Here is a 23,292-nt window from a genome sequence, read left to right as displayed (position 1 = left end):
CCAGCACCTGCTCGCTTTAAACTGGCTCTGCATTAGCCCTTTTTCTATTCTAAGGCTAACTGCATAGCCCGCACTTGGAGCAGTTCTGTCGTCACGGGCCACTGTGCCGCTCGCTGCTTTAGCACATACTCGCCGAGCAGCTCTTTAATTTGCGGAAACCGACCCTGCTGTGGTCCATTGAAGCCTTTGCGTGAAGCTTTGCTGTCGACAATCTTCTGCTTTTGTTTCCGCCAGTCCCACACGCACGTTTTGGGAACTCCGAACGACCGCTATGCGGCCCGATTTCTGTCCATTCCTGCACAAGCGATGACTTTTCTTTTAAAAGCGGCATCGTGGTGCACTCGTCAAGTTTTTGGAGTCGGCCCTTCCATGCCGTCGACGCTAATGCACCCCAAGATGACGAACTCCTCAGCACACATACGAAGTGCCGCACATGGGAAATGTAGGCAGAAATGGCCGACGCGCCATCCCGACGCACGTAGGGGGCAGCCATTTTGGATATGCCGATGGCAATAGAATGACTGTATTCAGTTTTTTTTTTCTGTACTCGATTCTGACGCGCATGCAATTTATGAGCTCGCTTAACCGGAAAAAAGGTGCGCGTTAGATTCGAGTAATTACGGTAAGGTAATTCTTGTTTTGCACCCACAATGTGAATGCTATCAGTTTTATGCAGAGTAATAGATAAAAATTTTTGTTGGTTACAAATAAATAAGAAGACAGTCACCCATTGTAGCACTAAGCGATTAGTAAATCCGTACGGATTTCTCCCCCCCCCCAAAAAAAAATCTTTTTAGCTGCCGAAAAATTCGTCCTGGTACGGCATTCGAACCCATTCCTATGCCTTACTGGGATGGTCGCTCTACCAATTTAGCTAACCAGGAAGCCAGCAATTGGCAGGGCGAGGGTGAATTCATTGACAACTCGAAGCACATGGACACAAGTAAGGAAATAGAGTTTTTTCGCTAACTCTCAAGGTGCCAGAAAGGTTAACAAAGGAAAAGACAACCAGCTGTTGCTACAACGGGTGGTTGTTTTCTTTTATTTTCTTAACCCCTCCCAAAAACTCATTGGAATAAATAACTGTTACATAGCTGTATGTTCTATATTTGTTATTTGTGGTGTTTGTTTCTTTGTGTTTCATTTGAAAAGTCATAATTGCTTGATGTGCGTGCCCTTGCCAAGGTCACACAACGAAATGTGGCTGTGCGACATGTGGAGTTATGGGTACTGCTGGCTGAACTTCCTGCATAGCTTCCACAGCATGGAGTGCTATGCATGGAATGGAGTGCTGTCGGGCACGTCAATGATGAACGCTGGAGTTTGGTACTTTATCAATGAAGTACGACACTACACTCTGTTCCATACATAGCACTCCATGCTGTGGAAGTTCAGCCAGCAATACGCTTAACTCCACACATCGCATAGCCCACGCTTTCCTGATGAATTGTAATTTCCAAACTGTATGGAGCTGCGAGCCATTCTTGAATTGTTTGCTGATCTAGGATGCCCGAGGTGTGATTTTTTTTCCAGCTTCATACCATTTGGTAAAGGTCTCCCTTTACCCTGTAATGTTCGCAGTCTATGTTGAACGACCCAGGGTCTGTCACCTACGATTTGCGTGGTTTGTGGCAATGATGCGTTAATAACTTTATTCGAGTTTTGTATTTCTTGCAGTTTGTTTAACGGGTACTGACACTGAAGTTTTGGCCTCGCATTTTTTTTCTCCAATCTGTTGCTGGGGGCCTGTTAGTCATAACACGGCGCGTCACTTACCGTAATTACTCGAATCTAACGCGCACCTTTTTTCCGGTTAAGCGAGTTCATAAATTGCATGCGGGTTAGAATCGAGTACGAACAAAAAAGTTACGGTCAATCTATTGCCATCGGCAAATCCAAAATGGCCGTCCCCTATGTGCGTCGGCATGGCACGTCGGCCATTTCTACCTATGTGTTTCCCATGTGCGGCACTTCGTACGTGTGCTGATGAGTTCGTCATCTAGTAGTGCATTAGCATCGATGGCGTGGAAGGGCCGACTCCAAAAACTCGAGTGCACCACGATGCCGATTTTAAAAGAAAAGTCATGGCGTGTGCAGAAACGGACGGAAATCGGGCCGCATCGCGGTCGTTCGGAGTTCCCGAAACGTGCGTGCGGGACTGGCGGAAACAAAAGCAGAAGATTCTCGACAGCAAAGCTTCACGCAAAGGCTTCAGTGGACCACAGCAGGGTCGGTTTCCGCAAATTAAAGAGCTGCGCAGCAAGTATGTGCTTGAGCAGCGAGTGGCACAGCGGCCCGTGACGACAGAACTGCTCCAAGTGCGGGCTATGCAATTATTCTTGGAAAAAGGTCTAATGCAGAGTCAGTTTAAAGCGAGCAGGTGCTGGCTAACTAACTTTATGAAGAGGAAAGGCTTTTCCCTCCGAAGGAGAACATGCATATGCGAAAAGTTTTGCGGAGGAGTACGACGAAAAGCTTCATAGTTTCCAGAGGTTCGTTTGCGCTCGTGTCTTTCGTGTCCTTCTTGTCTCTGTGTCGTCGTTTTGTTCTCGCGCAATAACTATCGTCGTCCTAAACTTGCGGCGCAACAACGGCTACCTGCTTGGGCAAATCGGGAATGCCCATCAGACGCCTATTTACTTCGACATGCCTGGCACCACAACCGTCGAGAAGAAGGGGGCGAAGCAAGTTAGCTTGCTGACATCGGTCCACGGTAAAACTACCGTGACGGCAAAGCTCTGTTACACGTCAGATGGGCACAAGCTTCGCCCATACCTCATATTTAAATGGAATACGCTCCCAAAAGGAGTCGTTTTTTCGAGTGGTGTGATCGTGCGGGCCGGCGAGAAAAAATGGGTGCGCGTTGCAATCGATGTCTTAAGTTTTTTTTTTTTTTTTCGCGGTGGAAATCGGGTGCGCGTTACAATTGAGGGCGCGGTAGAATCGAGTAAATACGGTACTGCAGCGCAGGACAGATAATTACAGGTTCCTTATAAGCGACTAGTTTCAGTTTTGGTTTGAGAGAGCTCCAAAAACAAGCCACTGGGTGCAACTACAGTCGAACCCAATTATAACAGACCTGAAAGTGCTGCGATCAGAGGTCGTTAGATCAGTAGTTTGTTGTATATGGACTCGCCGGTAAAAACATGCACTTAGTGACCAAACAATTGGTTTCTTCTAGGCATTTTTATTAAGATCTAACAACCCCTCTGGTAAAAAGTACTTTTTCATCAGTTAAATGATGTCCTCTGGTTGCTCATTAATGAATTAAACCATGTTCGCAATAAAGTTTCCTCTCGCTGTTCCTGTGAAGTGCAGTATTGCTAGGAGGAACCTATCACCCCTGGTCAGTTGCATGAAGGACATTGCTTACTTGGCTCTCGCCGTCGCATCTTAGGCAGTTTTGAGTATAACGTATGCATGTGTTTGTGTGTTTTTAGTGCATTAGTGCATGCTTCACTCGGTATTGTGCTAGATTGCGGCCTGTTTGTTCCACACGACAAAAAGACGGGCATTTAGCAGGCAATGTGCAAGTTTCCTTGCATGACGCAGCGATGACAAAGTGGCGAACGGCAGCATGACGTGCTTGTACTGCCGTCACTCTGCATGGTTTGAATACGTGCAGCCAAGAAAATGTCTGCCAATGACTTCGATGAGGTTGTACGTGACGAATCAAAATGGCTCGTTCATCGACACCTCACCTCGGCTGTTTTTCGATTGCTCATTTGTTAAGCACATGGAGTCGTCTCTTAAGGGGGCAGACTCATCTTAGACATTTTTTGTTTATTTCTTCACTGATCTTGATCAAAATGCACAGGCTTGTGAGGCTTTTTCTGCTGATTTCAAATATGTTGTTACGTTTTCTCTAACTCATTTTGTTCCCTAGAAAACCTAAGTTCACCCCCTATTGTTTAAGGCCACCATAGAAAAAAGAGTGTTTAATTAAGTGGTAATTAAGATATGGCAACATAGACTAATGACTAGAGATTGAAAGTATGCAAGAGTTTTCTGTTTTTTGCCCTTTTTTGATTATTTCACAGCGAAATGAATTTTACATTTTCATAAGCAGTTTAAATTGTGTCAAAATTTTGATGGAATACTTTTTTAAAAAGGCTTGTGCTCTAAATTCTGCTCCCATACTTGCATTTTATACACTTACAGATTCCTATTGCAAAAAGAATTATTGTTGTGCCTGCGCTAGCTGTAGAGATTTTGAGGCTTCAAAATTGAACAGTCGTAAATTTACTTTTCCGAGAAAAATGTAAAAAACTGCTAACACCCAGTTTCTTCAAAAGCCACCAATCACGGTTTGCATGGCTTGCAATGCTCATAAAAGCACTCATAAATTGGTATATAAGCTTCAAACACAAATAGTGGCAAATTATAAAGAAGCCCCGAAGTAGATTCCCCATTTTTCCGCAGGTCCTGCATTGTGCTAGCAGCAAGAATCGGGACAGTCAGAATGACATTACAAAAAAATTACCACTTCTTGGTGGGTGAAAGTTAGCATAGACATAGAAAAATACTTGCAGAAACCAAATATGCCAATTTAAAAAAGATGCATTTTTTTGCAATTTTTCGTTCCCAAAGACCAGTCTGCCTCCATAAGGCACTGCCTCAACTGTTCGGAAGTCATTATCATTCTTTGTCAAGTCTCTGCCATTACCGAAAGGTAGAAGACCTTTTGTGGCACATTGTGACATTGGCAGTTTGAGTGTTACAGTGAACTTTTCTGCGACAGAGAGGTATATCGCTTCTTGCATATATGGGTTTTTGTGTTCGCAGGTGTTGTTTGGTTAGTAGTTTGTGGTCATAGATGCAGAGAATGAGATAGGAAAAGTTTTACTGTGCGTAAGCTGGCTGCAAGTATTCATTGCTGCAAGCATTCTTTTTTTTCCTCACAGCCATTCTGCCAGTGAAGGAATGCCTAAAAAGTGAGCGACTTCGCTCGCAGTTTGCGATATCTTAGTCGCAAGGGAACTTCAGCAAGGCATGCGTGAACGTACACCTTTCACATGCTTTAAAATGCCTTTTTTAACCCTCTTTCTTCTTTGATATGGTATGCACCATATTAAAGTAGGGTGGCAAAAATATGGTATGCACCATATTTTTACCACAACCATGTCGAAGTGTTCGTCGTAGAAGTGGGAGGCTTTGAAAAATGCTTGCAATATGTGAATGCACTTTTAATGGGTAACATAGGAAAATCATAAGGGCAACAAACTGTGGTCATTATAACCGTTATATCGTTAAATCTGAGATACGTGGGATTGATTGTACTGCAACCTAGCATGTGCAACGCTCGACCACGTCAGCACACGGAACTGTGATGCACTTTCGCACAGCCCACATCAAAAAGTTTTTTCAAACAGAAAACAGCAAGGTAATGTCGCCAAACACAAAACTTTCAGCGCTGTGGGTATGCTATCACCCCCTATTAAGTCGTTTGCACCTCATGGCGCATATTTGTCTCGCGGATAGGTCGCATTCAGGTTAAACAGTCGCCGAGTGGAAGGTGGCGAAGTGGAGCATCTTTGGTGTTTGGTGGCTGGCGTAGATGGACGTCTCCTGCGGTGGGGTCTGTGGGAAATGGCCCTAAGAGTCGTGTCCTGTGGATCCTTCATGGGGAGTCGAACATCAGTGACGGCACATTCGTGATACCTTGTTTTCGCGAGTTTTGTAGTGTAATATTTCATAAGGTTGTTTAGGGTTGTCACTAGTGACGTATTTGATTTAGCTGGTGATATCCTCTACTGTAATGCCATTGGGGTTTATATTGCTACATGCATGCATACTGAGATTCTAGGGGCGACGCGCGTGTGTGCCTGACGACGAAGACGAAGGGTGGTCTCCGCTCGCTCGCTGGTGAACTGGTCATGCCATTACCGCTGGTTTAAAATACATCTGTTCCACAGCCTCATCGATATGGCGTCTCTTCTTTTCCGTAACATATTTGGTGGAGGTGGAACGTTCCCCGTCCTCACCATGAAGTTTCGCAGTGGCCGCACCGTTCTCTCTCCGGCCATGGCTACCAATAACAACAACCCATCAGCGTCTCCATCTGTAGCTCCAGCCACCACATACCTGACGGTGCCCCACCCCTGTGATCCCGGTACATTTTCCGCACAACCTGGGCTTGACGTTGACTACCTGCTCCGTATGTACAGTGAAACCTCGTTAAACCGTACCGGCATAAACAGTAGTTTAGTTTTAGAAGTAGTGAAGTCGAATCTCCGACTCAGCGGCCATTAAACATAATGCATTTTGTATCCGCATAAGCCGTACCAGCTTATCGCGTATGTATCGGTTAATAAGTAGTTTTTCGAATTTTTGTTGTGCACTCGCTGCGGCATGTCGTCCCTTACTGGGCGTCCCGACAGAACAGCAAGCCCCAGAGATCGAAACACGCCTCGCTTGTTTGTGTTGATGATGGTGGCGGCTGTGTTGGTGAGGGCCATCTCTTGGATTTTTCTGCAACAAGAAGCACTTGGCCGGCTAGGCTTCTGGTGTTGTCCACGCCATGGCGCTTTGCACAAACACGCAAACACGGTGTGTGCTTGCTTTGCTTTCTTTGTTCCTTTGGCGCCGTGCATAGGTGTTCTCTGTTTGATCCATGCCGTACAGCTCTCACGTCGTTTTTCGCGTGTCGTGTATGTGTGCTTGTGCTGCTTCGTACTTGCGTCATGCCGAAGCTGGGACAAAAGCATAGAGTGCTGCTGAAAATGGAGGCGAAATCGGACATAATTCGTGCTATTGAAAGTGGCATGAAAAATCGGCGCTGGCACGCGAAAAGGACCTGCCGTTAACCACGGTGTGTGGCATTTGGAATTCCAGAGAGAAATCGCTCGGCAGTGCTGCCACAACTGCGAAAAGGTGCCGGCTACGCGGTTCGGCGTTTTCGGATGTAGAGGAGGCGCTGGTGAAATGGCTAAAAACTGCCTGGTCAAAAAATCTGCCTATGAGCGGACCCCTGCTTGTGGAGAAAGCCCTGGTTTTTGCCTCGCAGCTCAACCATGACAACTTCGTGTGCAGCAATGGCTGGCTGGCCAGATTTAAGGCGAGGCACGGCATTACCACAAGTACTGTTTCGGGCGAAGGTGCTGCTGCTGACGTGGATGGTGCGGAGCAGTGGCAAAATGGTCAGCTGAAGAACATCTTCGAAGACTATGCACCTGATGGCATCTATAATATGGATGAATCGACGCTATTCTTTAAGGGGGGAGGCTACCATCGGATACCAACTTTTTTGTTTATTGAGATATCTTAATGAAATTTTCAGGATAGACTTATAGCAAAAGCATTAGAAGAACTACAAAATTTCATCAAGTTATGTTCACTGGTTTTCAAGTTACAGCAGAATATCAGGGTAGTGCACATGGTTCTCTTATTCCAGGCCTGGAGAACTTTCAAAAGGTGCTGGAACTGTGAAATTAACTATGATGATTCCCAGATTGATACTCCAGGGGGTAACAGAGCCCTTTTTTTGAATTTCCTTGCTGAAAAGTTTTAGCAGACCATCAAACTTTGTGTTCGTGATTAGGATATTATCAATCAAATTTTGATTAAATATAATAAATAACACACACAATATATTGAAAAAATGGGCTTGTCACCCCCTCAGAAATTTATTCATGTACATAATAAAAAAAGACTTATGGAAATCCAATGAGTGGTTCCAGAGATATGGCTGGAATAAGCAGCCTCACTAGCCAAAAAAGTCATTTGGAGAAAACGACGTTTGAAAGTTTTGAGCACATAGGCAGTTCTAAAATGAACCTGCAGCGTAACTGGAGGTGTCCTTTGGCACTCTCTTTCTTTGCCGCCTTTCCATCTTCTCTAGGGATCGCTTCTTAGCCTTTTTCAAGCGCAGAGAATCTTTCTCGGCTGCCCGTTGAATGGCCAGGTGGCCAGGTGTTAGCCCCACTGATGAAGCTAGCTCTTGGGTGGCCCTGTAGCAGCCAGCATTGTATCTTAGCACTGCATCATACAGTGCTGTCTCCACAGCAATCAGTGACGCATGCTGCTCTTTGGGCATGAGGGACCACAGCACAGAGTGAAAGGACTCTGATGCATTCTGCGTCTTTGCTCCCAGGCAGCGTTGCAGAAGAGAAGCCTGTGAGAGCCTCTCATAAATGGGTAGAAGTGCATCTGCAACATAACGTGGCAGCTTGTACGAATGCTTCGGAGGTGGAACACCGGTAATCTTGCTGGCATTGTGACGACACCAGGAGTCTGCACCCTCTGGGCACAAGTCGTGGTGCGGCTCCTCATCCGTCGACGTCACATGGTGGTACGATGCCATCACTGCCCGCCGCATTGCAGCCACATCATCGGAATTGTTCCGTAGGGCCCAGCCATAATAATCTGTCAACTTGTCGATGAGGGCCTTTGTCAGCCTGCCCTTTCCTCCCAAAGCCTTGTCACTTTTCTGCACAAGGTTGCGAAGTGCAGTCCCCATCCTCTTCTGAACGTGGTTCAGGCATTCTTCTTTTGATATGGGGACCAGTCCATAAACATTTTCTTGTACAAGGGCAGAGAAGGTGGCACTATCTCCATCAGACACGAGCGTTGTGTAACGGAGGTTGTGCTTCGACAGTGAGCGTGAAAAGAGAATGATAGCTGCCTCAACCTCCATTCTCCCTGATTTAGAGTCGGTGTTTTTCTGGCACACATGATTCTCCAGCCAGCATGCATAGTCTGCGTCTCCAGGCTTTGGCCCTACTTGGCAACCAAGGCACTGATTAGACAGAACAACGGCGTCCAAGATAAGGCCCGTTTGGTATTCGATAATTGCCCCGACTCCAATATGGGATGTGTGCCCACGCTTGTGCCATGTTCCATCATAACAAACTGTTATATCCCTGGTGAAATATTGATCCATTTCTTTGTAAGTGGCTTTTACAGCAGAAGCAGATTCTGCATAGAAATTTTCTATGCATTGTGTCTGCGGTTCCCTGAATTTCTTCAGGTGCATCTGAAAGGTCTTGTCATGGAGGCCACGATGGGACACGTTCATCGCTGCCCAAAAGTCGTTGAGAGCTGTTTGTTCCTTGCCTATTTGTTTTGTTGCCATAATGGCTCTTACATTCACATCAAAGGCCTTTGTGTCATCCTGACGAGATGAACTCCATGAGCTTGAAACTACTCCACAATGCAAGCATACTAGCTCAAGCTTTGCAGCAAGTCCAAGTTGGGTGCCTCCTCGTACCTTCATCCCAATCGCGGTGCACCGGTGGCACGGGGTCCGAGATAGCAGGTCGTCTAGGGCATCCATTTGCACAAGGAAAAATTTTTCGCCTTCACTTGTAGCGGTGGCAGCTTCATGATCGCGCTCCATTGCCTGAAATTTCCGCTCCGTCGCTGGCATAGCGCCAAGTTCTCTTTGCACAGCAGCGCGTTGTTGATCCGCCGCCTCTTTCTCCTCGCACGTCGGGAACTTGTTCACAAATGCACAGTTGACGACGCGATCGCACTCGAGGCCGATGAAAGAGAAGATGCGGAAGCCACTGTCGATGAGCACGAGACACCAGGCTCACTTGTAACGACAAATTCTTGCACCGGCGGAGCAGGAGTCCTGTTGCTAGGCGCGTCGATGCGACCACTCTCTTGCGTGGATGAAGCAGAAGCTGCCCCACAGGTACCGTCGGCGCGATCACCGTCGGTGAACGTGCGAGCGGAGAGCCTCGCCGCGCGGACAAGCTTCATAGCTCGCTTCCTTGCACCGAACGATTGTAGCGTCTTCTTTTTCGTTGGGCGCATCGTGAGTGAACACAACAACGGTCTCGTATAAACGGTTAAAAATCGTCTCGTAAAGACGGTTGAAAATCGTTTCGAAGACAGTTGAAACGTGGAGAGTATGCGAACGGCTGCAACGATATACGGAAGCGAGCGGAACACAGACGCCGGACAGAGGAGCAGCAGACGAGCGGCCGCATCGGCCGCATTATGCGCAAGAGCGCTACGTCATCGCGCGCAGCAGCCAATGGCAGTCGCGGGCTCCCCCGCGTCCTTGGGGAGCGCGCGCTTCGCCCAATCCCATCCGCGCGCCTCAGCCGCGGGAAACTTGAAAGCTCTCTCGAGCCCTCCAATCATGAGCGGCTTGCTCCTCTCCTGCGCTGCCGCCGGCGACGCAGGTGGCGGGGAAAGAAATAGCAAGAATTCACAAACAAAACAACACCAAAATGGCGGCGCTCCGTCGAGCGGTCGAGAAACTGCGATCACGCCAAGTTGGGGTATTTTGAGCGCTCGCACTCCGCTCGAGGGCCAGAAAAGGTAGTTTATGACACATACTACCCGAATATGTGTTTTGCCAAAAATCGACTTTTTCGCGATTTTTCGGTTTTCAAAGGCCGCGTCCCCCCTTAAGCTGCTACCAGAAAAATGCTCGCGTGCAAAGGCGAGACGTGCGCTGGCGGCAAGCATGCAAAAGACAGAATATCAGTGGCGTTTTGCGTAAACATGACTGGAACCGACAAAACACCGCTCCTCATGAAACTCCGCTCCTTGCGCCTCCGGGGCCGCACCTTCAGTGCGTTTCTGCTTTTCACTGACACCCCAGCATTTGTGATGTCCTTCTTGATGGCCCGTTCCTACAAGAAAAAGCCTGGGAGACCAGTCGCGCGCTCCGTCGTTCTGCAGGCACCGGCCGCATCCATGCCGTCTCCGTCGAATGCTCCTCCGGCCTCGGCCAACAAGACACCGCCGTGTCGTGAAGTCGCTACGGGGACGTTCCAACGCGGCACTAAGGCTCTGGTCGCCTTCGTGTGGACTCTTCGCTGGTCCAAGCAACGCAAAGTCTTGGTGGGGTTTGACCCCGAGTCCGTCCCGCGTGCTTTCCGGGGACGCACCCTTTCGGACCTGCTCGACGCTTCCGGAGGTGCCTCGATGCCGCCTGTTCCCGAGGCCTCCTACTGCGACGCTTGCGGTGTCCTGCTGGTGCACGAGGTTACCCACCTCCGTTCGCGGGTTCACCGAACGAAGTCCGGCGGTGCCCCTGCGGTCCTGTCCACTCTCATGGTGTCGCCTGGCCCGAGCCTTCAACCTGCCCTGTCGACCGACTCCGTTCAGGCGGTCGTGGTGGCGCTCGTCACGGACTCGTCATTCAAGTCGGCCATCGCTGCTGCGGTGTCTGCCACCCTCCCGCGACGCCTGGTTCCTGCTGAGACGCCGCCAAACGAAGACACCGGGGCCCCCGTCGATCTCGTGGACGGCACTGAGCTGGACCTCAGTAGTTTTGAATAAAAGTGTCGGTGGATGCTTTTATTACGGCGTCTTTAGGGCGGCCTCGGTCTTAGGAGGGGAGATGGGAGAATCGAGAGCGCCCTCCTACCTGGCACCTCGTTCCACAGCTGCCGCGCGCGCACCGACAGTGTAGCCCGGGCGTGCATAAGCACCGGCATCCGCCAAGGTGGCTGCCAGGGCGCCTCTTGGTTTGGGCCAGTCAACCGTCGGCTCCTTCCCGCGCTGGCATGTCCGGCCACGCTATGCTGGCGCGCTGCGCGGGCCTACGTCACAACGCAGCGCCATTTCCCAATGGGCGCGTGTGACATCCTTCTCTCCTACGAGCTGTGTTGCGCCCGACGATTCGCTCTTCGCGGCAGATGCTCTCAGGCCTTCCCGAGGGGTTGACGCGCTGCTAAGCAGGCGGCTTTTCGTTCGTGCGTTCGACTTCGACCCTTGTGCGGAAGTCGCCTTAGGCACGCGTACTTGCTAAGTCTTGCGGAGTTTCCTATACAGCCTGCAAGCCCGAGAGTGTCGCACTGTGCTGCATCTTGGGTTAATAAACCCATTGTTCTTGTTTTCCTGCCTCGTGCGTGGTTTCTGCGCCGTGTCAGAGAAAACGATGAACCCGGCCGCAGTGTCGTTGCACGCTGCAGCACTGGGGGACGTCGCATCCTTACACGGTTGCGCTTAGTAGGTAAGCCTAGTGCAAACCTATCTCCACAACCTACACGGTGACGTACAAGTCCGGACGCCTACATCAGGATGCAGACTGCCTGTCCCGCTACCCGGTTGCTAAGTCAAGCACTATGCCTGACACCGACAACGAGCCTAGCGTCTTTTCCCTTTCACAAATGACATCCATCGGTGACGAGCAGCGCCATGATGCGTCCTTGCGTGCTATCATTGAGCGCCTTGAATCCCCATCTTCCAATCAGTTCGATCGCTCATTCATGCTCCACGATGGTGTATTATACCACCAAAGTTTTGAGCCGGATGGACCGGCCCTACTGCTTGTCATTCCGAAACACCTTCGCTCAAAGTTCTTAATGAACTTCATGACCTTCCGACTGCTGGTCACCTTGGTGTGTCATGTACTTACGACCGAATACGCCGACGCTTCTTCTGGCCAGGGCTTGCACGCCCAGTTTGAAGATACGTTGCGACTTGTGAGAAATGTCAGCGCCGCAAAACGCCATCGACACTTCCCGCCGGACGCCTTTTGAAACCACTTGACATTCCGTCAAAACTGTTCTTCCACGTTGGCTTGGACCTACTTGGCCCTTTCTCCTTGTCTTCCTTGGGTAACAAGTGGGTAGCTGTAGCCACCGACTACGCCACGCGTTATGCCATCACACTAGCTCTTCCAATAAGCTGCGCCACAGATGTCGCCGACTTCCTTCTCAAGGACGTGATTTCGCAACACGGAGCCCCACGGCAGCTGCTTACAGACCGTGGCCGCACCTTTTTGTCGAAGGTCATAGCCGACATCTTGCATTCCTGTCAAACGAGACACAAGCTGACCACGTCATACCATCCGCAAACCAACGGACCCACGGAGTGTCTAAATCAAACTCTTACAGACATGCTCGCTAAGTATGTTTCTACCAACCACACCGACTGGGATCTTGTGTTGGCGTACGTCACACTTGCCTATAATTTTTCGTGCCATGACACTGCCGGTTACTCTCAATTTTTTCTGCTGTTTGGCCGAGAACCAACATTGCCTCTAGACACCGTCATACCGTCCCCTGCAGTACCGGCCAGTGAATATGCCATGGACGCTATCACTCGGGCAGCTCACGCATGCGAAATCACCCGTACTCGCCTTCTGACCTCTCAAGAGAAGCAACGGCGTCTGTATGACCAACGACACCGCGACGTACACTTTCCGCCCGGTTCTTTGGTCCTGCTCTGGTCTCCGACCCGTCGAGTTGGCCTGTCAGAAAAACTGCCTACTCCCTACACAGGTCCATACCGAGTCCTTCGTATCGTTACTCCTGTGACATATGAAATAGGTCCTGTCGCCCCGTCGCCTTCATGTGCCCAACAGGCTACCGATATTGTACATTTTGCGTGCTTGAAGCCCTACCACTCTCCTCTTGACATCATTTAGATGCGCCGAGACGGCGCTTTTGCCGCCGGGGATTATGCTACATGCATGCATACTAAGATTCTAGGGGGCGACGCGCGTGTGTGCCTGACGACGAAAACGAAGGGTGGTTTTCGCTCGCTCGCTGGTGAACTGGTCACGCCATTACCGCTGGTTTAAAATACATCTATTCCACAGCCTCGTGGATACCGCGTCTCTTCTTTTCCGTAACAACATGATAAATAAATTGTCATCGTAAAAGCAAGTGAATAAATGTGCACATGTGTTTGGTTTGCCTGACTGCGTCTACTATGTCCGTGTGTTTTCAGGGCGTCCTCATTTCGAGACCCCACAGCGCGTGCGCTGCAACCATGAGCAGTTGCGGAGAAGTCTGCTGGTGCAAACGTCACAAAAGAGTAATGGCTTCTATGACGTCATCATGACTTGTATTTGCTGCAGTGTGGTCATGTGAGAGAAGTAGGGGCTTCGTCATCCAGGGGAGCCATTCCCGCAGTGGACATGTCCACTTCAGCATACACTTATTGGCTGCAGCTCCTCAAGCAGTATGCTGCCTGTTTTTAGTCTTTTTTCCGCAATGCGTTGTGACGCGACACAGCTTTCACTACTCTCGACACAAACGAGAAAGACTGAATGCGTTTCGCCGCAATAAATGCTGCCCCCAGAGATTTGCTCTTGGATGCACATCTCGTAGGCTGTTAATGAACTCTAATCCCATTAGCCTTTAAAATAAGTTTCACGCAACCACCCGCCTGACGCATCTGGAAGGTTTGTACATATTCCTTGCATCATTCTTCAAGCATCTCAACACGTTCATATGAGAGTTTAGACTCGTCATGTTTATTTAAGAATCCTCTTCCGATACTTTTCACCCACTTTCTAGTTATGCTGGGAATGTGTTGGCAAGTTTGATATGGTGATGCGGTCATAAGCGCCATGCCATCATGACTCGCAATTTTTTTGTGTAACTGAACGTCCTTAACCAAACTGGACATGTCTACTTATTGGACACCTTGAGATTCGTGTACCAGTCATTTGGAGAGTGTCATTGCTGTAAGGTGCGGCATATGGTGGTCAATCGGGCACGCAATCTTCCAAATTTACATAGAACTGCTTCGAAGTAGTGTTTGTTGTTGATATTTTGCTTAAAGCGGAAAGTTGGGCTTGTTGGTACGTAATTCTGTCTTGCTACAATGAAAAAGCACACACCAGACAGAAGGAACACAAACAATGAGCGCTGAACTTTCAGCAATTTTTATTGGAAAAATTGCATGTGTTAATTTTGTCCAGCGCAGACTCCATTTACTGCACATGCGTAGGTACGTCATCTCGTTGTCAGTAAGTTGTAGGCATGCCATGCATACACAACCCTCTCCCAGATACGTGTTGCATTCTGTTTTATTAATAATTTCACGGCTGATCCGCTGTTTGTTCTTTTTAATGGTGGAAGTGCTGCTGAGGTTGGACTTTATTTGCACATTAAAGGGCAATAAAGTTAGTCAAAACAAAATATTTGTTAGATAGGTTTAGGGAACGTGGGAACAATATAAAAAACACAAGTGATGCAAATGATTTTGAAGGTTTTTTAGCTAGTCATTGTAAACCTGTCGGGATTGCTTCTGTCATTATGACAAAGCGTGGATCATCCATAAAGGTACTGAAGTGGAGCACATTGCATATCTGGGGGCAATTCTACAACTGCGCTAATTGGCTGCTCTCTGTGAAATCCCGCTGCTGCATGCTTATAATAGCATTGCAGTAGGTATAAATGCGCAAACTAAACAATCTATAGATCACGTTTCACCATGTGTACCAGCATTTATCTGTGTTATGGGTATGTGTAGGCAGCATTGTGGAGAAGCTGTTCCCTGCCGCACATGTGTCTGGCCTGGCGCGGGACTCTGGACTGAGCCTGACTGAGCTGCTGTCAGAGCGGCTGGAGCAACAGCGAGCGCTGGCACAGGCCATCAGCGAGAAAGATGTGCTGCAGCAGCAGCTCAATGCCCTCTCCCAGGAGTTGGCCGATAAAGTCCCCATCGTGGCACGTCACATGAAGGCAAGTGGTGTCCTTGCAAAACTTCTTTCTTAAGTGGGATTGGGAGAGGGGGAAAGAGCCATATGGTTAAGTATTTCCTGTTTGAACATGAAAAGAAGGAACGAACGCACTTGGTGTACCATGTGAGCTATTGGGTGGGTAGGAATTGCGCGAGGCAAAGGTTTTCGGTGAAAGCTGCAACGAACAAGCCCGTTTGTTACTGGAGGGATTTGTCATTTAAGGGGGGACATGGGTCTTAGGGCTCTCTCATTCATTTTTGAACCGAATGTGACAAAAGTTCGCAAGCTTACTCAGTCTGTTCTTCATATTCTAAATATGTAGTTATCTTTTCTATAGCTTCATTAGTTCTTTATTTAATTAAGATAACAATATCTATTGTTCCTACCACAATATGAAAATAGTGACCTGTCCGAAATTTACAAATAGCATAGGGTTCAACACTAGAAAGCACAAGCTACACAACATAGGAAGCACTTTTTTTGATTGGGTCACTATTTTTTACTTTACAGTACAATAAACTTCATAGCTCTGAATGTGGCCAATTTAAAAAAAAAAAAAACTTGTATTAAGAAAAATCAAAATCTGCTTCCTATGTTGTGAGCTCCAAACGTATAGCTTTATGCTGCAAAAAAAAAAAAAAAAAAAACTTAAGTTATTCTGCTATCTGTAATAGTTTCCGATATATTGCAGGAATTTTTATGCAGGGTGTGCAAAATTGCCATTTTCAGAAAATCAAGAAAATAAAGAATTCTAACATTTTTAATCGTAACAATATATGTACTTAGAATTACATAGTCATTAACATATATATGGATACTAGAAAGCGTAAGGAGTTCAAAGCTGCAAGCTGATCTATAATTGAACGAGCACTGCCCCGCCGCGATGGTCTAGTGGCTAAAGTACTCTGCTGCTGACCCACAGGTCGCGGGTTCGTATCCCGGCTGAGGCGGCTGCATTTCCGATGGAGGCGGTAATGTTGTAGGCCCGTGTGCTCAGATTTGGGTGCCAATAAAGAACCCCAGGTGGTCGAAATTTCCGGAGCCCTCTACTATGGCGTCTCTCATAATCATATGGTGGTTTTGGAACGTTAAGCCCCACATATCAATCAAATAAGATCAATTGAACGAGTACTTCTCGAACTACAGCACAATAAAGTTGATTGCATGTAACCAAGAACAAAAAATTTTAAACTAAAAAAAATGAAGCGGACCATTAAAAATAAGCACTCAGCATTATTTTTTTGTGCACATTTAGCTACATTATGCAAAAAAAATTACAGCTCTAGCTGTCCTAGGTCCACTTTCACCGAACAAGCAAAAGAAAGTGGTCAAAACCAGTGCTTCGAGAGCAATGCTGTTAAAATTTCATTTCGGCGTTCCGAGTGAAAAATATCATGGCACACAAACTTTTAGTCAGTTAATATGCACCAGAAATGTAATAGGACTAATTGTGTGCACGAGCGTGTCGTTTCTTCTAGTCTTGTAACAAGTTGTCGCCGTGTGCTCGTCTGCCGCAAGGCCGCTTATCAGTTTGGTGACTGTACTGACGGCGATGTGCGACGAATGTGTGCGCGTCATCCGCGATCCGTCGAATAACACGCCGATGTTTCCGGCTTGTCCAGAATGAGTTACCCGTAAATGTCAGGAACCAAACTTGCTCCCTCGCTCATCAATTTCGAGGCTTCGCGAATGCCGAGGTGTCAGTTTTCTTTTTCACGTAAGACTGCCACATTTTCGAGCAGAGACCACGACAACATTGCGAACACGTCGTTAAAAGCAGTTTAGCTATTGCCAGTAGCCTCCATTGCGCAGGCGGCGAGCACGTTCACTGCAAACAGATTGACTTTCTGCTGTTCGTTGATGCGCGGCATACTCCACGCTGATGACCCGTCGCGCAGTTCCAGGTCCTCTCATCAGGCGGGGGGAACCCCGGCATGCACGGAATCGTGCATGCTGGGGTTCTCGTTTTCGTTCCGGGGTTGTTCGTTCTCGTTTCGGGGTTCGTTCTCGTTCCGGGGTTGAAATTCTTCTTCACTAGGATGAAGTTTTTGAGGCTGAACGCTGGTAAGTTGCGCTTGAACGCCCTAGGCACGGCGACGTTGCGTCCTTCGAGGTAGTCGATCATGGCGCGGAGGTCAGGGTCGGCACGCTGCTGGGCAGCTAGGTCGCTCTCTGTCACGACTCCGAAGAACGCGCTGTCTTTATCGGAGTCCTGTGGTGGTGGGTCGACGGGGGCGCGGGACAGGCAGTCGGCGTCGGAGCGTTTCCTGCTGCATTTGTGGACTATTGTAACGTCAAACTCTTGCAGGCGCAAGCTCCACCGCCCAAGACGGCCAAAGGGGTCCTTCAAATTGGCGAGCCAACACAGCGCATGATGGTCTGTCACAACCTTAAACGGTCTACCATAGACGTATGGGTGAAAGTTTGAAATGGCCCATATGATAGCCAGGCACTCTTTCTCGGAGGCAGAGTAGTTTCTCTCCTCCTTCGACAGACCACGGCTTGCATAGGCAATTACCTTTTCGTAACCGCTTTGCTTTTGGACGAGGACGGCACCCAAACCGATATCACTGGCGTCCGTGTGCATTTCCGTTTCGGCGTTTTCGTCGAAATGAGCGAGCACGGGCGGGTTTTGCAGGCGTTGTTGCAGCTCGCAGAATGCCTTTTCTTGGTCGTTTTCCCAGCTGAAAGGGGTGCTTTCTTTCGTCAGGTGCGTGAGTGGCTCTGCAATGCGTGCGAAGTTTGCGACGAAGCGCCGGTAGTATGCGCACAGTCCGAGAAACCTTCGCACACCCTTCTTATCTTTCGGCCTTGGGAAGTTCGCAATGGCTGATGTTTTTGCCAGGTCAGGTAGGACTCCCGCGGCGTTCACGACATGACCCAAGAACTTGAGTTCCTCGTACGCGAAACGGCACTTTTCAGGCTTCAGCGTTAACCCCGACGTACGAATGGCCTCGAGTACAGATTCCAACCTTGTGAGGTGTTCGTCAAAAGTCCGGGCGAATACGACAACGTCGTCGAGGTATACGAGGCAAGTGTGCCACTTCAGGCTTGCGAGCACAGTGTCCATGACTCTCTGAAACGTTGCGGGCGCCGTGCACAGCCCAAACGGCATCACCTTGAACTCGTATAGACCGTCCGGGGTTATAAATGCAGTCTTCTCTCGGTCTCTCTCGTCCACTTCAATTTGCCAGTAGCCAGTCTTCAGATCCATGGATGAGAAGTACTTGGCGTGGCAGAGGTGGTCAAGGGCGTCGTCGATTCGTGGCAGAGGGTACACGTCCTTTTTGGTGATTTTGTTTAGTCTCCAGTAGTCAACACAGAATCTTAAAGTGCCATCTTTTTTCTTCACGAGTACAACTGGCGCAGCCCACGGACTTTTCGATGGCTGTATTATTCGTCGCTGAGCATGTCATCTACTTGAGTCCGGATGGCTTCGCGCTCGTGTGAAGAAACGCGGTACGGTGACTGTCTGGTAGGTCGGGCTCCATCTTCGGTTATTATCCGGTGCTTCGCCAAAGGTGTCTGACGTAACTTCGAGTTCGAGGAAAAACACTCGCTGTAGTGACAGAGCAACTCCAGTAATTTGTCCCGATTTTCTTGCGACAGCGCCGGGTTCACGTCGAAAGGATGTGGCAGCCTGGAAGCATCTGCGCGCGCGCGTTCAAAGGTGGCGACCGCGATCACTTGACTCGCTTCTTGCGTTTATTCGAGGAACGCAATTGCTGCGCGACTCGCTTCTTGCGTTTCTTCGAGGAACGCAATTGCTGCGTTCTTGTTTAGATGCTGGTACTCCTCGGTAAAATTAGTGACCAAAACGTGGGATCTGCGTAGCTTAAACCGCGCAATGCCTCTTGCGACAGACACACCGCGGTCTAGAAGCAACCTTTGGTCAGTCTCCACGATAGCGTCGACGTCAGGAGCAGCACCTTCACAATAGACGGCGATCATCAAGCTTGCGCGGGGTGGCAGGGTGATGTGATCGTCGGCGATCCTTACAGCAGCACGGTGTCCGAGGTTCGGCTGCGGCGTCGTGGAGTGAACGGAAGAAAACGTTATCGACCTGGTCTGAAGATAAATTATTGCGCCATTGTCCGTCAAAAAGTCCATTCCGAGAATTACGTCGCGGGAGCAGTTAGGCAAAATGACGAACTCCGCAGGGTACGTAGTTCCGTCTATGGTGATGCGCGATGTGCACATTCCACTTGGGGTCACGAGGTGGCCTCCTGCTGTGCGTATGTGCGGACCGTCCCATCTGGTCGTAACTTTCTTTAGCTTGGACGCTCATGACCCGCTCATGACCGAGTAGTCGGCTCCCGTGTCGATAAGGGCGACTACGTCAAGGCCGTCTATGCACAACTGGACGTCGGATGCCGCTTTCCTCGAAATTCGGGTGCGTCGGGGCGTCGTATCGCGGCTTGCGCGTGTTGATGGTTGGGCACTATGCGTCGTCATCGTCGTCTTCTCAGCGGCAGGCTTCGTCATTTCGGGTACGCGTCGCGCAACGTAGCTGTCGTCGTTTTCGGGGGTCTCGTCAGGGTGTCGTCGGGTCGTCGGGATGAGGGCATGTCGTGAATCACGGACTTGCGTCGTTGGAGGGTTTTCATTTTTTTTGTCGTTGTGCAACTTCACCTCCAGAAGTTGCTGCTTTTAGTTTCCCCCTCGTGGGCTGGGGGACCTTCCACGGGCGAAGTCAGCATTGCTGCGACGGTTGGGGGATTGGTACGGGTAGGGCGACGGCGAACGGTTGAAACGGGATGGTCCACGGCTGGTGTTCGACAGGTTTTCTTCGATCTCAAATGGGCGCTGGCCGGCTCGCGGGCGGGTTGCGTTGACGGAGAACCCACGCAAACCCAGCCTCTTGTACGGGCAGCGGCGGTAGACGTGGTTGGCCTCTCCGCAGTGGTAGCACAGTGGACGATTATCTGGCGTTCGCCACACCTCGGTCTTCATGGGCGCCTGGTTTCGGTTTACAGGGGGTCGGGCGGGCGACATTGGGCGGCGGTACGGTGGGGCCTCTTGATAACGGGTTGGGACGGGTCGGGGTCGACGAGCAGCAGCGGAGTAGGTCATCGCTTGTGGTTCGTAAGATGCTTCCGACGGCGTAGAATTCCCCAGTGCTTGCTGAACCTCCTCGCGGACGACGTCAGTGAGGGAGGCGACTTGGGGCTGCGGCGTTGCTGGGAACAATTTCCTCAGTTCCTCGCGAACGACGGCGCGGATGGTCTCCCGCAAGTCTTCCGTCGCCAATCCAGGGGCGTTTACTGGGTTCACCGAAAGGGTGTTGAGTGGTCTATCGTATCGCCGCGAACGCATATCTAAGGTCCTCTCTATCATCGAAGCCTCGGTGACGAACTCGGCGACGGTCTTAGGGGGGTTGCGGATGAGTCCAGCGAAGAGCTCTTGTTTAACTCCCCGCATCAGAAAGCGCACCTTCTTCTCTTCTGCCATTTTGGGGGTCAGCTCTCCGGAACAGCATCTTCATCTCCTCAGCGAACAGTACAACACCTTCGTTAGGGTGTTGCATTCGCGTCTCCAACAAAAGGGCGGCTCATTCTTTCCGCACAACCGTAGCGAATGTTTTGAGGAATTCGCTCTTAAAGACAGTTCAGTCGGTTAGGGAGCCTTCATGGTTCTCAAACCACGTTCTAGCTGCATCCTCCAAATAGAAGAAGACATGACGAAACGTTTCTTCGTCAACCCACCTGTTAAAGATGCGGACGCGCTCCAGCTTCTCCAGCCACTCTTCCGGGTCTTCACCAGGAGATCCTCGGAATGATGGGGGCTCACGAGGTTGTTGCAGAACGACGGGAGGGTTGGTAGCGCTGGTCATGGTGCCTGCGTTGATCATCGTCGTTTTTACGTCTTCTTTCCTCCTTTTATCCGGGAGCAGTCCAAACTCTGGCTGAAGGCCTTGCTGTCTGCGGCTGACACGAGTTGGGCGTGCTTGTCGTGTTGGGCTTGCTTGTCGGCTTGGCAATGGCTTAGGGTTCATGTACCCCGCACCTCCACCAGATGTCACGCAGCAAAGAACGATGCAGTTGTCTATAAGGAAAACAAGTTTATTGGAGCGAACTTGTGCTCCCCTAACAACTGAAAGAATACACAGGCGGCGAAGCAGCGGTCGGCAAAACGACGTGCACGCTAGTGAGCGTCGGCGATCGAATGTCGCGGCATCGGCTGTGCGGGAATTTATATCCCTCGGCGAGAGGGTTTCTCGAATAGTCGAATTGTATCGAGAACGCTGTGATAGCGTTTGTTTGAAACGCTGTTTGTTCGGAACGCTCGAAGCGTTGTTCGATAGCGTTTGTTCGAAACGCTGTGATAGCGTTTGTTCGAAACGCTGTGAAAACAGTGATAGCACAGGCCGGCGCAACCAGGCTGAAAAAACAAAACACAAATAAACAAACCCAATGCATCGTTCGCGGCAATATATATATATATATATGTGTGTGTGTGTGTGTGTGTGTGTATGTGTGTGTGTGTGCGTGCGTGCATGCGTGCTCGCACGTCGTATTTACTCACGTAATGAACATACTTTTCTTCTCGAAAAATCGGAGCAAAGTTGGGGGTGCGTCTATTACGCGGGGCAAATTTTACAAAACTTGTTCGATAGGAGCAAGAAATGCGGTAATGCAAAAAAAAGTTAGGTCACTTAACCTTTTGCAATTGACATACGCATACACTGATTAGAAATAGCTTCTTTGTTGCACTTTACTCATCTTCGGCAGTTGATGACGCTATCTTCTGCAAGCTGTTGACGCCACAACGGGCGAAGGGGGGGGGGAGCGAGCTAGGGGGGTTCGGCAAAGTAATAAAAAGTGGAAGAGATCCAATGGGTGAGGAGGCACCAGGTGTCAGTTAGAGGTGCTGCAGCGGATGAATGTAGGTGGTGTAGGGGAAAAAAAATCCAAATTTTGATGACTGAAGTTTGGGGTGTGGTTATCATGCGAGTGTGTTCATTACATGAGTAAAAATTGCATGTACACACACCATATATATATATATATATATATATATATATATATATATACACATTGTTACCAATATATATGGCACCTGGTACTATACAAACTATTTATTCAGAGCGAACCTGTGCCCGTGAACTTGAAACTAAATGGTCAGCCAAAATGTCCCTTGCTCGCTGTCTCAACTTCGTCGCTACAGTATATACGTACATATTGTTACGTAAAAATGACACGAGGTGTGTCTATTTAAAATCTATAATCAAAATGATGCGTATGGCGTCGACTAAGATGGAAGCAGCACGCGCAACCGACAGGCCACTTCCTCGTTGTCGTCTTTTCACCGCTGATACGTCAGCTACGTAGCATTACCCCCCCGGCAGTAAAAGCGCCGTCTCGGTGCACATTAACTTCGGTCTTCAGTAGGCAAGTGGTAAGGTTTTAGCCTGCCGACGTGCACAACATCACTGGGTGTGGTTGTAGGCGGGCTTGTGGTCTCAGATGCAGGAATGATCTCATAGGTGACGTCGGTTACCTGGCGGATGATACGGTAAGGACCCATGTAGCGAGACAATAACTTCTCTGATAAGCCAACTCGACGAACTGGGCACCACAGGAGAACTAGAGAACCGGGTGAGAAGTGAACGTCAGCATGCCGGCTGTCGTAGATGGCTTTCTGGGTGACTTGCGAAGCCGAAAGTCTAGAGTGGCGGGCGATCTGACGTGCGTGGTCGGCACGAGCAATAGCGTCGCGTGCATATTCGGTTGACGGCGTTGTAGTGGTTGGAAGTAAGGTGTCGAGTGGTAACGTCGGATCACGGCCATAAAGCAAATAAAAGGGTGAATAACCAGTGGTGTCGTGGGGCGAAGAGTTGTACGCGAAGGTCACGTGAGGTAGCGCCAGGTCCCAGTCATGGTGGTCGGAGGACACATACATCGCGA

At 49.3% G+C, this 23,292-nt stretch overlaps 1 protein-coding gene across 7 annotated transcripts in view; it reads left to right on the top strand.

The window, feature by feature from the left end:
* Mgtor (nuclear basket protein megator) overlaps nucleotides 1-23,292 on the top strand; it is a 905,575-nt gene that overhangs the window by 58,535 nt on the left and 823,748 nt on the right. For all 7 annotated transcript variants that reach the window (XR_012884775.1, XM_075868440.1, XM_075868441.1 and 4 more), the window contains exon 9: nucleotides 15,175-15,386. Coding sequence is in view for 6 of the 7 variants with exons in the window: in XM_075868440.1 (XP_075724555.1) it covers nucleotides 15,175-15,386 (212 nt within the window). In the remaining variant the exon portion in view is untranslated. The remainder of the gene's footprint in view (nucleotides 1-15,174; nucleotides 15,387-23,292) is intronic.

The sequence above is a fragment of the Rhipicephalus microplus genome, chromosome 7 (genome assembly GCF_043290135.1).
Source record: "Rhipicephalus microplus isolate Deutch F79 chromosome 7, USDA_Rmic, whole genome shotgun sequence".
Taxonomy (NCBI): domain Eukaryota; kingdom Metazoa; phylum Arthropoda; class Arachnida; order Ixodida; family Ixodidae; genus Rhipicephalus; species Rhipicephalus microplus.
This window is presented reverse-complemented; position numbering and strand designations above follow the sequence as displayed.